Source organism: Chrysochloris asiatica, unplaced genomic scaffold (genome assembly GCF_000296735.1).
Source record: "Chrysochloris asiatica unplaced genomic scaffold, ChrAsi1.0 scaffold00004, whole genome shotgun sequence".
NCBI classification, from domain to species: Eukaryota; Metazoa; Chordata; class Mammalia; order Afrosoricida; family Chrysochloridae; genus Chrysochloris; species Chrysochloris asiatica.
The window spans coordinates 21,494,987-21,512,682 of NW_006408522.1; the positions used below are offsets into that span (position 1 = coordinate 21,494,987).

At 39.4% G+C, this 17,696-nt stretch overlaps 1 protein-coding gene across 1 annotated transcript in view; it reads right to left on the reverse strand.

Annotated features, from left to right (window-relative positions):
* Positions 1–543: 543 nt before the first annotated feature.
* TMOD3 (tropomodulin 3 (ubiquitous)) overlaps positions 544–17,696 on the reverse strand; it is a 63,237-nt gene continuing 46,084 nt past the window's right edge. The window contains exons 5-9 of the mRNA XM_006831641.1: positions 15,693–15,823; positions 13,227–13,334; positions 9,505–9,648; positions 7,517–7,661; positions 544–578 (exon numbers count right to left, since the gene is read on the reverse strand). Of these exons, the coding sequence (XP_006831704.1) occupies positions 544–578; positions 7,517–7,661; positions 9,505–9,648; positions 13,227–13,334; positions 15,693–15,823 (563 nt within the window). The remainder of the gene's footprint in view (positions 579–7,516; positions 7,662–9,504; positions 9,649–13,226; positions 13,335–15,692; positions 15,824–17,696) is intronic.

The following is a 17,696-nucleotide window of genomic DNA, read 5'->3' on the forward strand; positions in this document are numbered from 1 at the left end:
TCCTAGCATTTTGTTCTAGATACAAGGAAAAGAACACACGCTTGCCAAGCTCACGTCTTTTTCAAAAATGGGAAAGTCTTCAGGTCATAGACAAAGGAAAGCTTTTGGCCACTTTATACCTAAATGGAGGAACGGTGGTCTTGAGATCAGATCAGGCCCTTCCTTTCTGATTTCAAAGACTGATCTTCAGGATATCCTAATTCTTCTACATAAATGACTTATGAAACTTTTTTTTTTTAGATAATTGCACATTTTTACCCAAGACACATCATAAGCTATTTAATTTTGCTAAATTAAAATTGATTTTAGCAGAAAGTTGAAGTAATTCTTTAAAATACAAAAGATTACCTCCTATTGATTTTACTATTTGAAACTGGTAACAACTTGAAATAGAATAAAAGATACACATCATTAAAAAAAAAAAAAAAGAAAGAAAAGATTTCCAGTCTTTTCCCTTCTGTCTAGGAAAATTTTACATCTGATACCACCAACATGAGCCCTCGGAGATATCTGAAGTCTTCCAAAGATTAAATCATGGACGATTTACTGGTGGTCTCCTTCAACTCGTCTCTTGCGAACTATAAGGAAATACAAAGAAGAATATTAGAAGTCCCTGTTAGTTTTATAACTGTTAACTTGCTAGTTAGTAACAACCAAATTTCTGAATAATCCAGTTAGAGTTGTACAAAAAGAAAATGTAGATTTCCAGGCCACAAGAACATTAAAGAAAAACAAACTGCACAAAGCATTCCATATCATTCATCAACGTGATTTACCTGTTGAGAGCTGAGGGGCTTCAAAATGAGAACTAAATGTCATAAGATCAAGACTGATACTCCTGCTTATAAAAGAGCAACATTTAGAAGTCTAAAAGAACAGAAGGGTCAGTCATCTTTTAGTCATTGTGCCTGTCTAATTTTCTTATTCAAACAAGATTTATACATTGCTATGCTAAATTCAATAAAAAGACCTTCAGGCATCTGGGATTAGAAAGGTTTAAAAATAACCATCTGCATGCTCTTCAGATTAGACACTACAATGCATTTCCTTAATCTATGAAAGAATAAGCCAAAACATTTTCATTGTTTTTAAAGGTTAAGTGATCTGCTTTCCAAAGTTTCCTTTTCTTGTTACCTACAAAAGCAACTGATTCAGGGCTCTGGCAAAGCAACAAATGTAAAGTAATTAACATCTTCTTGTTATTAAGTGCTGTTGAGCCGGTTCCGACCCACAGTGACCCTGCATAGGTTTCTGAGGAGTCATTGGTGAGCTTTAACTGCAGACCTTGCTCTGTAACAGAACACCGGTGGTATCTGCACCGCTGAGTGCAGCAGAGAACCGAGTAAGATCAATGAAGAACACATGTCACCATCATCTAACAGCGGTGGTTATGAGATGGTGCTGAGGCCCTGCTCAGCCATCTTTTGGAGGAGGCTAGGATAAAGCCCATTTAGTTTTTTCAGTTAGAAGACTTGCATTTGAGTTTATTTTTATGTTTCCCAGTAATTTCCTCTGTTTAAGATATGCTGTTTGTAGACGGCAGTAATTTGCTACCGTCTTCTGTCTATGGAAAGCAATTGCTCCTTTGTCCAGCACAATTAGGCTATTTGGTAGTGAAGTCAAGAGCTTTGACCTGGTTCATTCTGGTTCAGCCCCTGTTGAGAATCTGCTTTTCCACCCCAGATATACTGAATCAGAACTTACATTTTAATGAGATCCTCAGGATCCCATCATAGGAGTCACCTGATTCAGTCTAGCTGGGGTGAACAGGCAAATTCTCAGCAGGGGTCAAGTCAGAATGAACTGGTTTGAAGTCCTGAGTAAATAAGAGGTCAACAGGTGCACCTCCTGGCCAGGTCCCAGCGCTGTTCTCACCTCTCCTGACTGCTGGTGTATGTTGGTTGGTCTTCCATAGGAGGCGGCAGCTGGGCATTTAGGTGACGCTAAGGAGTCCTGGTGTGGCACTGGGTTAACGCACCAGACTACAAAGCCATTTGAACTGCAAGGTCAGTGTTTAAAGTTCACCAAGCTGCTCCTTGGAAACCCTATACAGAGTCTCTATGGGTCGGAACTGACTCGATGGCAGTTAACAACAACAATAGCAGCAAAGATTTCCCAGCTGTGGGCTGGGTGCTAGCTAGGAAAACAATCAAAAACAACCACCAGTATCAGATTCTCCTGAACATTTTAATACTTATCTAATCAAGCTCACCCTGATGCTAATTTTAGTGCACTTTTTCAAAAAAGAACAAGTATGATATGTTTACTGAAAATATTATGGGAAATAAATCAAATGTAGACCTCAAATTAAAATATATAAAATACCTGAAAACTGTAGAAACATCTTAGAGGCAAACTTCAGATAATTCTTTGGGTTAGAAGATTTCAAAGAAAATTTTGGATTGCAGCAGAGTTTGGATGTTATTGGCAGACTATTTCACACATTAAATCTGTTATAAAAATACATGCTATACACACGATCTACAGGATAGTGTAACAAACAAAGGAGGTGTACAAAACTGTTTCTGTAGTCAGCTAGTGTAAAGGTAGTAAGTAAAGTGAGACTCAGAGTTCAATGAAACACAGCCTGTACACCATACAACCTCTCTGCTGCTGGGACTGTGTCACGTCTTAGCTGGGTGGCTGGACAGTACACAGAAGAAATTATTTCAACGAGTAGCTGAGACGAAGAACACAATGAGAGAAGGAAAGACATTATCAACATCACAGCACTAAAGATCAGATGTAATCCTATTTGCAAGATGAAGAAAAATTATATGGCCAAGAGATTCTGTACAAGTCTCATTCTGTACAAATGTCATTCTTTGATAGTGCTTTTGAGTTAACTATATTTCAAGCTGCTGAAATGTGTGGAGAAGATGGAAGATGATGTGGTCTTTAGCTTGTCATCTTCATTAAAGGCAGAGATCAGAGAGTAGGGCTGAGAAAGAAATCAAGCTGGGAGTGGGAGGTGACCTCTGTGAGGACAACACAGCACAGGAAGATGGGGACAAAGAGCCATTTCTGGTTCCTCGTTCTCACATGCTAACTTCCTGCAATTCTTCTGTTCACCCTACTGATGGCTATTCCAAATCTCACTGCTGTTGAGTTGAGTCCGACCCACAACTTTCCTGGAGGGCAGGCAGAGTGAACTGTCCCACAGGGCTTCGAGGCTGTAAGCCTTTACACAGCAGTCACATCTTTCTCCTGAGAAGCGCTGACCTTTAGATTAGCAACTGTACCACCGAAGCTGCTACACTACGGATTCTAAAACCCAACCTCACTGTGACTGAGTCAATTTCCACTCACAACAAGCTTATACAGGATTTCCAAGATTGTAAATCTTTACAGAAGCAGACAGTCTCATCTTTCTCCGGAGGAGCAGCTCATGGGTTTGAACCACTCACTGACCTTGCGGTTAGCAGTCCAATTGCTTATCCCATAGTGCTACTAGGATTCTTTACCTTATATAGATTGTTGTTATGGTTAAGTGACACTGAATCTGTTCTGACCCACAGTGACACTGTATAAGGTTTCTGAGGTGCAGCTGGTAGGTTTGAACCACAGACCTTTCAGTTAGAAGTTCAGTGCTTATCCCATAGCGCCACACCAGGACTCTATCCTCTAGAATTTTGTTGTTTTAAGTACTGTTGAGTCAGTTTCGACTCATAGTAACCCTGTATAAGGTTTCCAAGAAGCAGGTGGTTAGCTTAAACCACTGACCTTGTGTTTAGCAGACCAGTGCTTATCCTACAGCACCACACCAAGACTCCACCAAATAGATTAGAGGTTGGTGTTGTTAAGTGCTGTCGAGTTGATTCTGACCTATAGTGACCCTGTATAGGGTTTCCAAGGAGAAGCTGGTGAGCTTGAACCACCAACCTGGCAGTTCAAATGACTTTGCAGTGTGACGCATTAGCCTACAAAGTCACACCAGGACTCCAGATTAGAGGTTGTTGTTGTTAAGTGCCGTAGAGTCGGTTCCGACCCATAGTGACCCTGTATAGGGTTTCTGAGGATTAGAGGTAGAAGCTTATAAATTTTGTCCTTTTAACAATACTTGGAAGTGGTCTAATTTTTTTTTTCTAACATCTACTCTACTGATATAAATTCTCAAAACTTCACAATTAGTTCATTTCCAAATAAGTCCTACCTAACCTCATTTCCAAGGAGCTCTGGTAGCGTAGTGGTTATGAATCGGGCTGCGAACCTCACGGTCAGCAGTTCGAAACTACCAGCTGTTCCACGGGAGAAAGATGAGGCGTTCTGCTCCTGTAAAGATTTACAGCCTCGGAAACCCTGTACAGGGTCGCTATGAGTCGGAACCGACTTCATGGCACACAACAACCAACCTCATCTTCTCTAAAGGAGTAAGGAATGAATGTTTCTGCTACTGCTGCTATTTGCTGTGGAGTTGAGGGAACTGCTCCATAAGGTTTGCTTCTGAAATACTTCTGGATGTGTTTAAACTGCTAGACTTTCAACTAGTATTTGGGAGCTTAACTCTTTGTGCCACCTGGAAATCCTTTTAAAAGAGTAATAAGAATCGTTTTTTTTTTTTTTCAAAATATAATTTTAATCATTCAGTGACCTACTGTTTGTTGTTAAGTGAAGTTCAAACTAACCTTATGGTTCAGTGTTTATCCTACAGCGCCACACTATAATGGCTCTTAAAAGCCCCCGACCCCTTCTCCATACAATCCAAGGAAATCAAAGTTGGCTACCATGTAATCTATGGGCCTTCTGCCAAGTTTTCCTTTTAATCCGCTGCCATCACTTTCTATCCTGTAAGCTTCACACAGCAAAAACGTATCAAAAGTTTATTCTGGTTCTGGCATTACACACTGAGAGTCAGTTCTCAAAATCTGCAGGTTTCCCTCTGCATAAAAAACTTGTTTGCTCCCAGATTCAAACTTTTATCTACGCACTTCCTCACTCTAGGGATGTCCTTCGTTATTCTCATTTCATGGCTGAAAACCTGCTTTAGATGAGAATGAAATAGTATGACTGCGAGTCTATTGTTAGCAGTACAAAGCTGTGTGCTTTTTCTCAATTCTGCTTTGTTAGAACACAACTTCTTCAACAAACCTCCTTATACTCTTGACTACACGCTGCTATTCAACTGCTAAACATCAACACACAGATGCCTTGGAAATACTTTTCATTTTCTCCTCTTATCTGCTGAAATCTCCCATGCTCTAACATTGTTGTTATTGTTGTGAAGTGCTGTCGAGTCAGTTCTGACTCATAGCGACCCTGTACAGAGTTTCTAAGGAGCGGCTGGTGAGTCTGAACTGCTCACCTTGTGGTCCAAACTGACCATGCAGTCCAGTGATTTATCCCACAGAGCCACACCAGGGCACTTCTTATACAGAAATCTGGGCAACGTGCAACCTGCAATGGTTGACTAGAAGAGAAAAACTGCTAAGACCTCACAAAGGCCAGCACTCTGGCCATGATACTCATTGGCTCTCAATGTCTCCCTCATCCTGGAGGGACAGGGTTGGGACCAACGTTCAGTAGGATGGACTCATGTGACCAAAATGATTAGAACTGTACATTTGTTGGTGGGATTCTAGGAGAGTTAAGATAGTTTCATAGGAGAGGAAAAACATAAGATACACCCAGCCTAAGTTTATACCTATCTAATTCCCAGACAATTTTAATATTGAGCAGGGCTCAAACTCTACACTTTCTTTATTTACTTAGCAAATTTTTATTGAGTGCCTAGTACACGTCAGGCATGGTTTTAAGAGAATTGAGGATTCAAGATGAACAGGCCCCTGCTTTCCAAAATGACGAACTGCCCACTAACAGTTGTGATCTTGAAAACAGACCATTCCAACGAAATAGAACTGTGTTGGTGTGGTGTTGTGGGCAAATGCTCCAGAATGCAAAGTCATTTGAACCGCAAGGTTGGCAGTTCAAGCTCACCAGCTGCTCCTCGGAAACCCTATACAGGGTTGCTATGGGTCGGAATTGACTCGACGGCACTTAGCTACAACAACAACCAACTAAAAAAATCAGACAAATGTGTGAACAAGTAGAGGGTATATGGAGGCAAACCTGCTCAAGGTATGATGGGCTTGAGTCAAACACCTTCTTGAAACTGAAGAAACAAGTTAGTATATCAACAAGCATGGACCGCTTAGAGCCGAATCAGTTGGAGTACCTGTGATAGGTCCCAGTGTCTAAATACTACCCAATACCACCGAAATCAGAATCTCAAAGGGAAGGAAGGAGGCCCAATAATCTATGTTTTCACAGCTTCCCCATTAATTTTGAAATTCAGTCAAACTTGAGAAACACTGCTCCAAAAAGTAAAATTAAATAGATGAAGAAAAAATATTGGGTAACTAGTGAGCCAATACTAAAACAACTCACATGACTTTGCAAATTACATCTAGCATCAAAAAACACACCGATATACACAGAGGAACTTTTCTCTTTGAAGACAGCAATATGATTTGGGAAACTACAGCCAGATAAAGGACCGAAAGTGTCTGAACTCTCACTGTTTCACAGTGATCTGGATTAAAGGGATGAAGTTGTTATTTTTTCCTGCTCCAAATACTGCTAAAGAATGTAAACTCAAATCCTACTGAAGTTAAAAAGAACTGCACACTTTGAAATGTTACTCTCTTTGTGAAGTTTTAAATTTTGCTTAAAATGCATCTTTTAAAATACTTTAGCGACAAACACTGAATACACTGAAATAAGAATAAACTTTTGGAAACACATAGAAACAAAATCCTAAGTACTGTATTCTTCAATTGAGCCATGGCTGAAAAATCTACTTCAAACAGAAGACACAAATATTAGCAGCTCAACGAGGAGACACGAGGGGATGGAAACCCACTGGGCTAGAAGTGGACAGAAGGAGGAGAGCTGCCCAGTAACAGTTGTGAGAGGACACTGATGAGATATTGCCAATATTTACATACCAGTGACAATAAAAATTGAGTAAAACTATAATTATTCTGTATTTTATCATATAAAACTTAATTTCTAACTGGGTCTATTTGATAAAAAGAGCAAACACTTTGCTATATGGTTGAAATGTTTGTTTTAATAGTGCTCAGGACTCACTTGTAACTGAGAACAAAATATTTGTTTTATAGGAAACATTTGTCAAAATGCTTGTTGTAGAGAATGATTTACTTATTGTCAAAGGAAGTCGACTTTACCCACTCACTTGATAACCACACTGCCACGTCACTTATACTTAACCTGAATTTTTTGTTGTTGTTAAGTGCCGTCGAGTCAGTTCTGACTCATAGAGACCCTGTACAGGGTTTCCAAGGAGCAGTTGGTGAGTTTGAACTGCTGACCTTATGGTTCAAACCGACTTTGTGGTCAAGTGCTTACCCAACAGTGCCACACCAAAGGACTGTGCAAATTTTAAAAACACAATACATAATTCATGTCTCTCTGTTAAAAAGTGATCATGTAAAAGCAGTTCCTCTACTGTATTAATCCAATTCAGAATTCCAATTTGATATTAGATATATCTTACCTAAGTCATTGTTTTTTGTTATAGCATTAGCTGCCCTGGTCCGGGGTCCCTGCTGTGTAAACTGATATCCAAATTTAAGGATATTGGTGTTTTCCTCAAGCATCTTGGCCATTTCCAATTCGACAGCTGTCCCCAACTGCTGTCTCTGGAATAATGAGAAACAAAGACTATTAATAAATTAGATCAAAACACTTTTCAAGGAAAGACTAAGCCTTGCAGCCACATGCTGTTTCTTCTGGTCTTCAAAATTTCCTAGTTCTTCAAAGCATACAGAAAATAAACGAGTTTTTGAAGTTTAATCTATGATCATAGATAAATAAATGTTTAAAATGTGGATCACAGCAATGAACTAACGCTTCATGTCCACTATGGTGACTACTATAAAAAGACAAACAATAACAAGTGTTGGTATAGATTTGGAGAAGCCTGAACCCTCCTCATACGTTGCTGGGGGCGATGCTAAATGGTTCAACCACTGAAAAAGTTTAGCAGATTCTCAAAAAGTTAAACATAATTACCATATAATCCAGCCATTCCTCTCTCAGGTACCAACCCAAGAGAAGTGAATCGATATATATTTATACAAAAACTTATACATGAATGTTCATTATAACATTATTCATAATCAAAAAGTAGAATATATGTCCATGAAAAGATGAACAGATAAACAAAATGTGGTCTATCCCATAACAGGATATTGTTGTTTATTGATGTTCGAGCATTTCCATAGGTTCCAAGTCAGCGACCCTGTGAAGAGTTTCTGAGGAGTGACTGGTGGGTTTGAACCACAGTGTTTATCATCCTACAGCCCCATACCAGGACTACTCAGCTATAAAAAGGAATGAAGGACTCACACAACAAGGATGACTTGAAAACATGCAAAGTGAACAAAGCCAGATACAAAAGATCATATTGGAAAATTTCATTTATATAAACTGCCCAGAATAAGCAAATGCACAGAGACAGAAAGTAGATGAATGATTCCCACGTGCCGATGAGAGGAGGGTGGGGAGTAACTGCTACTGGATATGGGGTTTCTTTTTGGGGTGATGAAATTGCTCTGTAATTAGACAGTGGTGATGGTTATAAAGTGCTATGGACATACCACAAACCACTGAACTATACACTTTCAAAGGATTTTATATGAACTGCATCACAGTTTAAAAAAAAGTTTTAAACATGAATTAAGTGACATTTTGATTAGGTTTTGAGATATAAACCTCCTTTCCAAATCTGTAGTCTACAAACTTTGCTGACTTAACAAAACTGAGGAAATCGTTTACCAAATCTTTTTCCAATAATTGTTATGTTTCAGTCAAATGTCTATGTTGCTAGGTTTTAATTAATAACCACCCTAGATGGAAACATTTCTAACCTGTTACATTTCTCTTCCATTTCCAAAGCTCACCTGGGTGTGGGTGACCCAGCATGGTCACCAAGGCAGCCGGCAATGTTCTGGGCTGACAGAAGACTGCCATCCTCAGGCTAATTTGGGTACTGCAGCTTTTTGTTCTTACATCTAACCTATTTTATTCATCTATTGTGTGCTTGGGAGGCCTGGTGTGGTGCTGTAGGAGAAGCACAGACAGCTAACTACAAGGCTGGCAGTTCAAACCCACCAGCTGCTCCTTGGAAACCCTAGGGCTGCTATGAGTCAGAACTGACTAGGCGGCACTAATAGCAACAACGTGTGCTTGAGACTATAACATACAAAAAGTTTACAATGTGGATCTTGCCATCAAAGTGCTGAAAAACTGCAGGATGGACTGAGTCATCTTTAAAAGTACTTCTAGTATAAAATAGTCAGTTGTCTAAATGCTCTTAAAATAACTTACTGAATGCTGCTTGGTGTGGATCCTTATATACAATAACATTCTCGATGCCCCAAATGTCTGTTCATGCCCCTTCAGCAATCACCTCCCCAAAACGGTCCCTGAAAGCCCTCTCCCCACCTGCCTCCCTCAAAGTTACTACTGTCGATCACTAACCTGGTTGTCAATCTTGAGCTCGGACAGGGTTTCATTATCTCTTAAAGCATCGAGCAGAGCTAGAATCCCAGCTCCTGTTATAAAGTTGGACTCCACATTTAGACTCTTTAAAGATTTGTTCACTTTCAACATTTCTGCAAAAGCCTGCAAATTGAAGAAAGTACTTTGAAATTAACATTTCATAGCACCCATCTTTTTATATATGGTATACATGCCACAAATAAGTTTGTATCAATTAACATAACAGCCTTAATTCCTCATGCAGTGTTGGGGACATTCTTCTTTACATCCTTATGTTCATTCATGTCTCCTGTGTCTCTCACATTCCCTGTTTCTGTGAAGGACTCACTTGATCAGTGTCTCTTGGAACATTTTTCCTTTTTGGGTCCTGGATTTAGCTAGGTCACTAAAAAGCTAAAATGAAGGTAAATTATGAACTAATTTCTAAGGCAGGAACCAAAAAGAAAGTCTAAGATAGCAAGATCACAAAGAACTAGAACCAAATGAGCTTAAAGGGTGCAAGGAAGAAGGAGCTAATTAAATACTAAATTTCTCAAGGAATAGCATGGCTTCAATCTGCTTCTATTATATGTTTCACAGAATCTGGTATAGTGCCAGGCATTTCAACCCAGTGTTTAATAAACATCATATTAATTAACAGAAGACTGCAAGCAAGTGAGAAGAGGGGGAAGAGGCAAGAGAGAGTGGGGTGGGGAAAGAGGAATGTATGTGTAAAATAGCCCCTTAGAGGTCCAAAGCATGGTCAAATTCCATAAAATAGGGGTAAGACCAAGTTAAAAGTCAAGATAAAGATAAGACATTGAGAACAGGGATACTAGAAAGAGCTTGGGGCAGAAATCTACATACCTGTATTTATTATTGATAATTAACTATGTGAGTTAAGCAAATCCCTTGTCTCTCTCTCTATATATATTATATATATATGTTGTTGTTAAGTGCCGTCGAGTCGGTTCCAACCCATAGTGACCCTGTACAGGGTTTCCGAGGGTGTAAATCTTTATGGGAGTAGAAAGCCTCATCTTTCTCCTGCGGAGTGGCTGGTAGTTTCGAACCGCTGACCTTAAGGTTCACAGCCCGATTTGTAACCACTACGCTACCAGAGGAGCAGTTGGTGAGCTTGAACTGCCGACCTTGAAGTTCAAACCACTTTGCAGTTTGGAGCATTAACCCACAATGCCACACCAAGACTCTCTCTATATATATATACATATAGACTCCTGGTGTGTGGTGCTGTAGGATCAGCACTAGACTTTGAACCACAAGGTCAGCAGTTTAAACCCACCAGCCGCTTCTTGGAAACCCCGTACAAGTTCGCTATGAGTCGGTTCTGACTCAATGGCACCTGACAACAACAACAAATGTATGTGTGTGTGTGTATATATATATGTTGTTGTTGTTGTTAAGTGCCGTCGAGTCGGTTTCGACCCATAGCGACCCTGTGCAGGGTTTCCGAGGGTGTAAATCTTTACGGGAGTAGAAAGCCTCATCTTTCTCCCGCAGAGCAGCTGGTAGTTTTGAACCGCTGACCTTAAGGTTCGCAGCCCGATTCGTAACCACTACGCTACCAGAACTCCTTGTATGTATGTATGTATATATATATGTATATACACATACATACATATATATATTCAAATATTACTTGTGCCTGGACTACAAATTGCAAGGTTGATGGTTCAAAACCACCAATTGCTCACTGGAAACCCAAGCCAGGGCTGCTATGTGTCAAAACCAACTTGATAGCATTTAACAACAACAACATTATTTCCTAGGTGCTGTTCTATAGATTTAGAGATATACAGTCCCTATCTGATAGAAGTTAGGAGACCTGGTGTGGCGCTGTGAGTAATGCGCTGGACTGCAAGGTCACTTTGAATGTCAAGGTTGGTGGTTTAAACTCACCAGCCGCTCCTTGGGAACCCTACATAGGATTGCTTTGAGTTGGAACTGACTCGATGGCACTTAACAACCACAACATCTGATGGAATTTATAATCTAGGGGTGGGATGGAGGTACAAATATTAAACAAGTAAACAAAATATGAAATCAGTTGGTAAAAAGGGTTAAAAGGGGAGGCAAAGTAGGAAAAATGGTAAGTGTTAGGTTTATGAGCAGGGTTGTTAGTTTATGCAGCGTTACCTGGAAGTGGTATTTGAGGCAAGACTTTGATAAAATAATGGAATATCTGTGGGGAGAACATTCCAGGAAGAAAGAACAAGTGTAAAGGTCCTGTACTGGAATCATGCATAACTTGGTTTAGGAAAAGCAAGAAGGCTGTAAGGCTACAAGAGCAGAATGAAAGGAAGGAGATGGGTCTGTTCACATAGGGTTCTTAAGGCCACTGGAAGAATTCTGAGTTGTATCTGTAGTGAGATGTGAAGCTGCCAGAGGGCTCTGAGTATTGTTGCTGTTGTTGTTAAGTGTTGTCCAGTTGGCACTGACTCATAGTGATGCTGCATAGGGTTTCTGAGGAGTGGCTGGTGGGTTTGAATCACAAACCTTGTGGTTAGCAGTCCAGTGCTTATCCTACAATGCCTACAAACCCTCTTGATACTATTTATTGAGTCCCCTTTGGGATGGGTAAGAAGGATGCAGGCAACTCAATTAGGAAGTTACTGTAACAATGCAGGTGAGAAAGTACAGATCATGGTTGAGAAGTGGTAGGATTCAAGAAATACTTTAAAGGTCAGACTAGATACATGTTAAAACTATTAAAGAGGGAATTATGTTGATTCCTTTGTTTTTTTTTTTTGACTAGAGCAAATGAAAGAGTAAAGCTGCCAAACGGAAGACTGAAGATTATAAAAAGCAAGTATGGGGTATCAGACGGGAGCTTGATTTGGTACTTACATGAGGGGGCTCCAAAAAGCTTGTGGATAAATGGAATTAAGATCATGAAATTCTTCCATGAACTTTCTGAAGCCCCCTTGTATATGAGAAGTCTATTAGACAACCAAGTAAAGCTGTCGAGTGGGTAGCTGGATATGAGTATGGAGATCAAAAAGAAAAAGTACCTGTAAATAATAATCCTGAGAGTTGTCAGCATATCTAGATGAAAGAGTAATGTAACATGAGTGTAGATAGAGAAAAGATGAGGGCCTATGACTAACCCCTGGGCCATTCCAATGGTAAGAAGTTAGATAGGTGAGGAGGAACCAGCATAGAGACCTGAGAAGGAAAGTGCAGTGAAGTTGAAAGACAACCAAAGGGAGTAATGTCCTCAAAGTCAAGTTAAGAAAAGGTAATATACCACAACTGAGTGGGATTTATATACATTTTCAAAACCACAATCAATAAAATATAGCATAGCGATAGAATAAAGATCAAAATTATCACAAATAGATACAAAAAAATCATTTGAAAAAAAATCCAACACTATAGATCCACAAGTGGACTCTTCTCCAGATATTAAAAGAAGGAAGGATATCTTCATGTACTGATATGAAAAGATCTTTAAGACATTCACTTGAGTGAAAACTCAAGTTGCAGAACAGCACATATTGCATGACTCTATGCTTTAGAAAAATTCATTAGAATATAGGAAAAATTTACACAAAAGGGCAGTAAATAATGGATTATCTAGTAGTGGGCAGAATATCAATTGAAAGAAGGGAAATAAATCTTGTTCATAAAATCAGAGTTAAATAATCACTGTGGTGTGTTGTTAGAATACTGGTATTAACCAATAACAGTAGCTTACTTACAACAGCAACAGGGTCATTGCTCCGGGTGGCTGCAAGGCTGAAATGTTTCACATGGGTGTTGGTTTCCAAAGCCTTGGCAAAATCTTTTAGGGTGGGAATTGGGATATTCTTAAAAGACAATAATATGAAACAACATTAGAGTTCGTAAAAAATTCCATTCATACCATGTATTGAATATATTTGTACTTATACTATTTTTGCTTTAAAATATACTGAACAACTACATAAGCATGCAATATTTAGTCTACAAATGAAAACAAATAAGCCAGCCTTCTTTACATCTATCTGACTATTGTGGTATATGTACACAAACTGTCTGTTGCCCCAGAACACAGCGTAAGTCACCCTTTCTTTAGCACTTATAATACTAATCATTTAAAAAATAGAATAGTGAACATTCTATTTTTTAAATGATATGTTCACTATTCTATTTTTTAAATGATTAGTATTATAAGACATCAACCCTTGATGACTTGACTTTTGTATAATGAGAAAAATGTGGGTGCCCAACTTCTATGAGTATGGTCCCAGAGGCAGACAACACACAATTCTTGGTCATTTAGTTTTAACTACAAGGTATTAAAAGTGGTATCTCTAAGCTAGTGAGAAAGTATATACAGTTATGGTGGGCACTAAATTTTCCTTTTAAAACCTAAGACTTTCAATTCCCTATAGCCAGATCAATGTTACTGAAGATAAGTGATCAACCAAGGGTAAGATGAGCACTGGACCGCTAGCAGCAAGTTGGTGGTTCAAACCCACCAGTCGCTTCTTAGAAATCTGCACAAGGTTTGCTATGAATCAGAACCAACTCAGTGGCACTTAACAACAACAAAGGATATTACTAACTTTCTCTAAGGCTTTCTTCCTTCAGCTCACATGAAGAAACACCCACTAAGGAGTGTAGGCGTCTTGCTGTATGTGGCTCCCTGGTTCTTGTTATTTTAGATGTTCCTCTCCCAATTCAGATAAATTAAGATTTAAAGTGTGAAATCTGTAATGAAGCTAGTACACAAGGGCCAATATCCAGTAAACGGATTTTATTCTTATTGTCCCAGATGCAAGTGAAATGCTTATTCACCAGTGAATGGATAAATACTATATGATTTTACTTGCATGGCATTCTGGAGAAGGTAAAAGGATAGGACAAAAATATAAATTATTGGTTGTTAGGAGCCAGTGATAGGAGCAACTACAAAGGGTAGGAAAGTACTTCTAGGGATGAGGGACATTTACAACTTTGTGGTGGTGCTGCCTATATGACTACATGCATTGATTTGTCCAAGGTCACAGGACTTGACACTAAAAAGTTTAAGAGAATTAACTATATATGATTAAACCTCAAGAAATATAAAACCAGTGATCTTAGAAATGGGCAGTACTTTGACTGCCAGAAAGATTTACTGTACTGAGAGTCTGTTGTTGTTGCTAAGTGACATTGAGTTGATTCTGACTCATAGCAACCCTGTAAAGGGTTTCTAAGGAGCGGCTGGTGAGTTTGAACTGGGGACCCTGTGGTTCAAACCAATCTTGTGGGACAGTGTTTTATCCCACAGCGCCACACCAGGGTTTATATTTAACAAATATTTTAAGAAACAAGTCAGAAAATATTATACTAATTTAATTTCTAAAATATGAAGGAACCCAGGTTAGAATAAAATACCCCTGGTGACACAGTGGGTTAAACATTGGATTAGTAACCAAGAGGCTGGCTGTTTGAATCCACCACCCACTCCAGGGGAGAAAGAGGAGGCAGTCTGCTTATGTAAAGATTTCACAGCTTCGGAAACCTTGTGGGGCAGTCCTACTCTGCTATAGAGGAGCTATGAGTTGGAATCAAGTCAACAGCAGTGGGTTTCAAAAAAAATATTAAAATACTGTTACAAGCGAAAACTTAATCTTTAAGAAGATAGAATCAGACTATGTGTATATTCACACTGTGTTGGAGAATACTGAAAGTGCCATGGGCTGCCAAAAAAACCAACAGATCTGTGTTGGAAGAAGTACAACCAGAGTGTTTTTTAGATCTAAGATGGCCAGAGTTCATCTCTCATACTTTGGACATATTGTCAGGAGGGACCAGTTGCTCAAGAAGGATATCATGTTTGGTAAGGTGGAGGGTCAGAAAAAAAGAGGAAGACCCCCAGTGAGATGGATTGGCCAAGTGGCAGTAGCAATAGGCTCAAGCGTGGCAACAATAGTGAGGTGGCCCAGGATCGGGTAGTGTTTCGAACCAACCTTACAGTTCAGCGCATTAACTCACAGCGCCACACTAGGACTCCTTGGCTTACCATGTTGTTGTTGTTAAGTGCCATCGAGTCAGTTCCAACCCATAGCGACCCTGTATAGGGTTTCCAAGGAGCAGCTGGCAAGCTTCAACCACAGACCTTACAGCTCAAACAGTTTTGCAGTCCGGTGCATTAACCCACAGCGCCACACCAGGACTCCTTTGCTTATCATACCTACCTTTATATTATTCAAATTAACTTCAACAAGACGAGCATCATTTTCTTTAATTCTCTTTAAACTCTCTTCAACATTGGTGGGATTTGGTGGTTCATCAAACACTGGAAGAATTTTTTCCCCTTTTACCACATCTGTAGAAGAGAGTTAAGAGTCTCACAGGTTGATAATACTGCAGTGCATGCACAGGTTACCTTGGTAACTTATATGTACTACACACAACACACACACACACACACACACACACACTCTTTAGTACTGATTTAAAAATTCCTTTTCTACAATTCCTCAAATATTTTTTATATGTTGCCAGTTATTTAAAGTACCCAAATAAATCGATATTGTGTATAAATATCAAACACATCCCCATATTTAATTTGTTTGCAATGAGTTGGCCTTTAAAAATGTTAACAAATGAACATTTTACTGACTCTTGGTATAGTCCAAGATACTTTTTCCACGAAAATGTACAAGGGGGTTTCAAAAAGTTCATGAAAAAGTAGAATTGAAACATACTGGAATTTTTCCATGTACTTTCTGAAGCCCTCTTGTATTTTACAACACAAGCTGATGACTACATTTATTTTTAGCAGTATTCATGATAAAAGACCAATACGATAAAAACTAGCATCTCATAATTTTCTCAGATTTGACTGTTAAATTTTACAAACGCAGTAAGAGTCACAGGCTCGAAGAAATACAGACTCAACAAGAAGGTGATAGAAGGATACATGAGGGGGCTTCAAAAAGTTTGTGGAAAGAGTCTATTATCTTTTCATTTCAATTCTCCATGAACTTTTTGAAGCTACCTTGTATTACTTCTTTCTCCCATGGAGAGCGCTTTGCAAAGGGAAAAGGGTGACTCTCACCGGTAGAGTAGGGCAGAGAGGGAGAGTCAAAGGTGCATAGGGAAAAGCTGAAACAGAAATTCCGAACGTTACAGATCTCTTTCATGCCCCTCTCCTTGACCCTATAGAGGCCCCACACATGGAAAGTCAGAGGACCCAGAATCCTTGGACCTTTTAATAAGATGTAAGTGCAGTTCGATGCATGTGTAGATTTGGGCACACTTATGATAGGAAATTTTTATTCTGGGGAGCCTATCTATAGCATTAGATTCTTGAAGCAGTGGCAGACCCCAAAATACTGAAGAGTAACTGACACAGAAAGGCTGACAAGATTCTAAGTGGGCTGCTGTATAGCCTGGCTCTTCCCTTCTGCTCTTTTCCAGCTTTCAGGAGTAAAACTCTTCTTAAGGAAAGATGCATTGCTTACTCATTCAGTAAATTCCCTCTAAAAGTACTCTGTTCTCTTCCACCAGCCTCTCCATGGGGGAAAGATGAGGCCATCTGGTCCCATAAAGATTTACAGCCTTGGAAACCCTAGGGAGCAGTTTCACTCTGTCCTATAGGGTTGCATGAGTTGGAATCAATTTGATGGCAGTGAATTTGGAGGACTTTTTTGGGATGTAATAAATTCAGTCAGTGAGATGCTGAAACCATTATGTGAGAGGTTGATGGGGAATTTTAAAATGGGTGGAACTGGCTGCTAACACTTGGACCCAGTGATTAGTTTACACACACCATTCAAAATGGGATGCACAGATTTCATGCGCTTCCTCATGTGATTTGATCACATCATCACCTATGAAGCATTCTTACCAAAATACTGTATCTAAATCTGATCTAGCCTCTAGAAAATGTGTGGAAATATGGGAGACAGAGAAACATCTAAAATGAGGTTGCAATCGGCCAAATACAGAATGAGAAACTCAACATCTTCTAGAAATAAATGTCATGGAGAGAAAGAAAAAAAAAAAAGGGAGGGAATTTTTCAGAAATTGAGACTGAACACACAAACAATCAAATGCAACGTGTGACCCCCTGTTCAGACCCTGATTTGAATAAGTAAGAAATGTTGAGAGAACAGGGATACTCTGAATGGGGGCTGGGTACTAGATAATCAGAGGGATTACTGATAATTGTTGTTTGAGAAGGGCATTCTGGT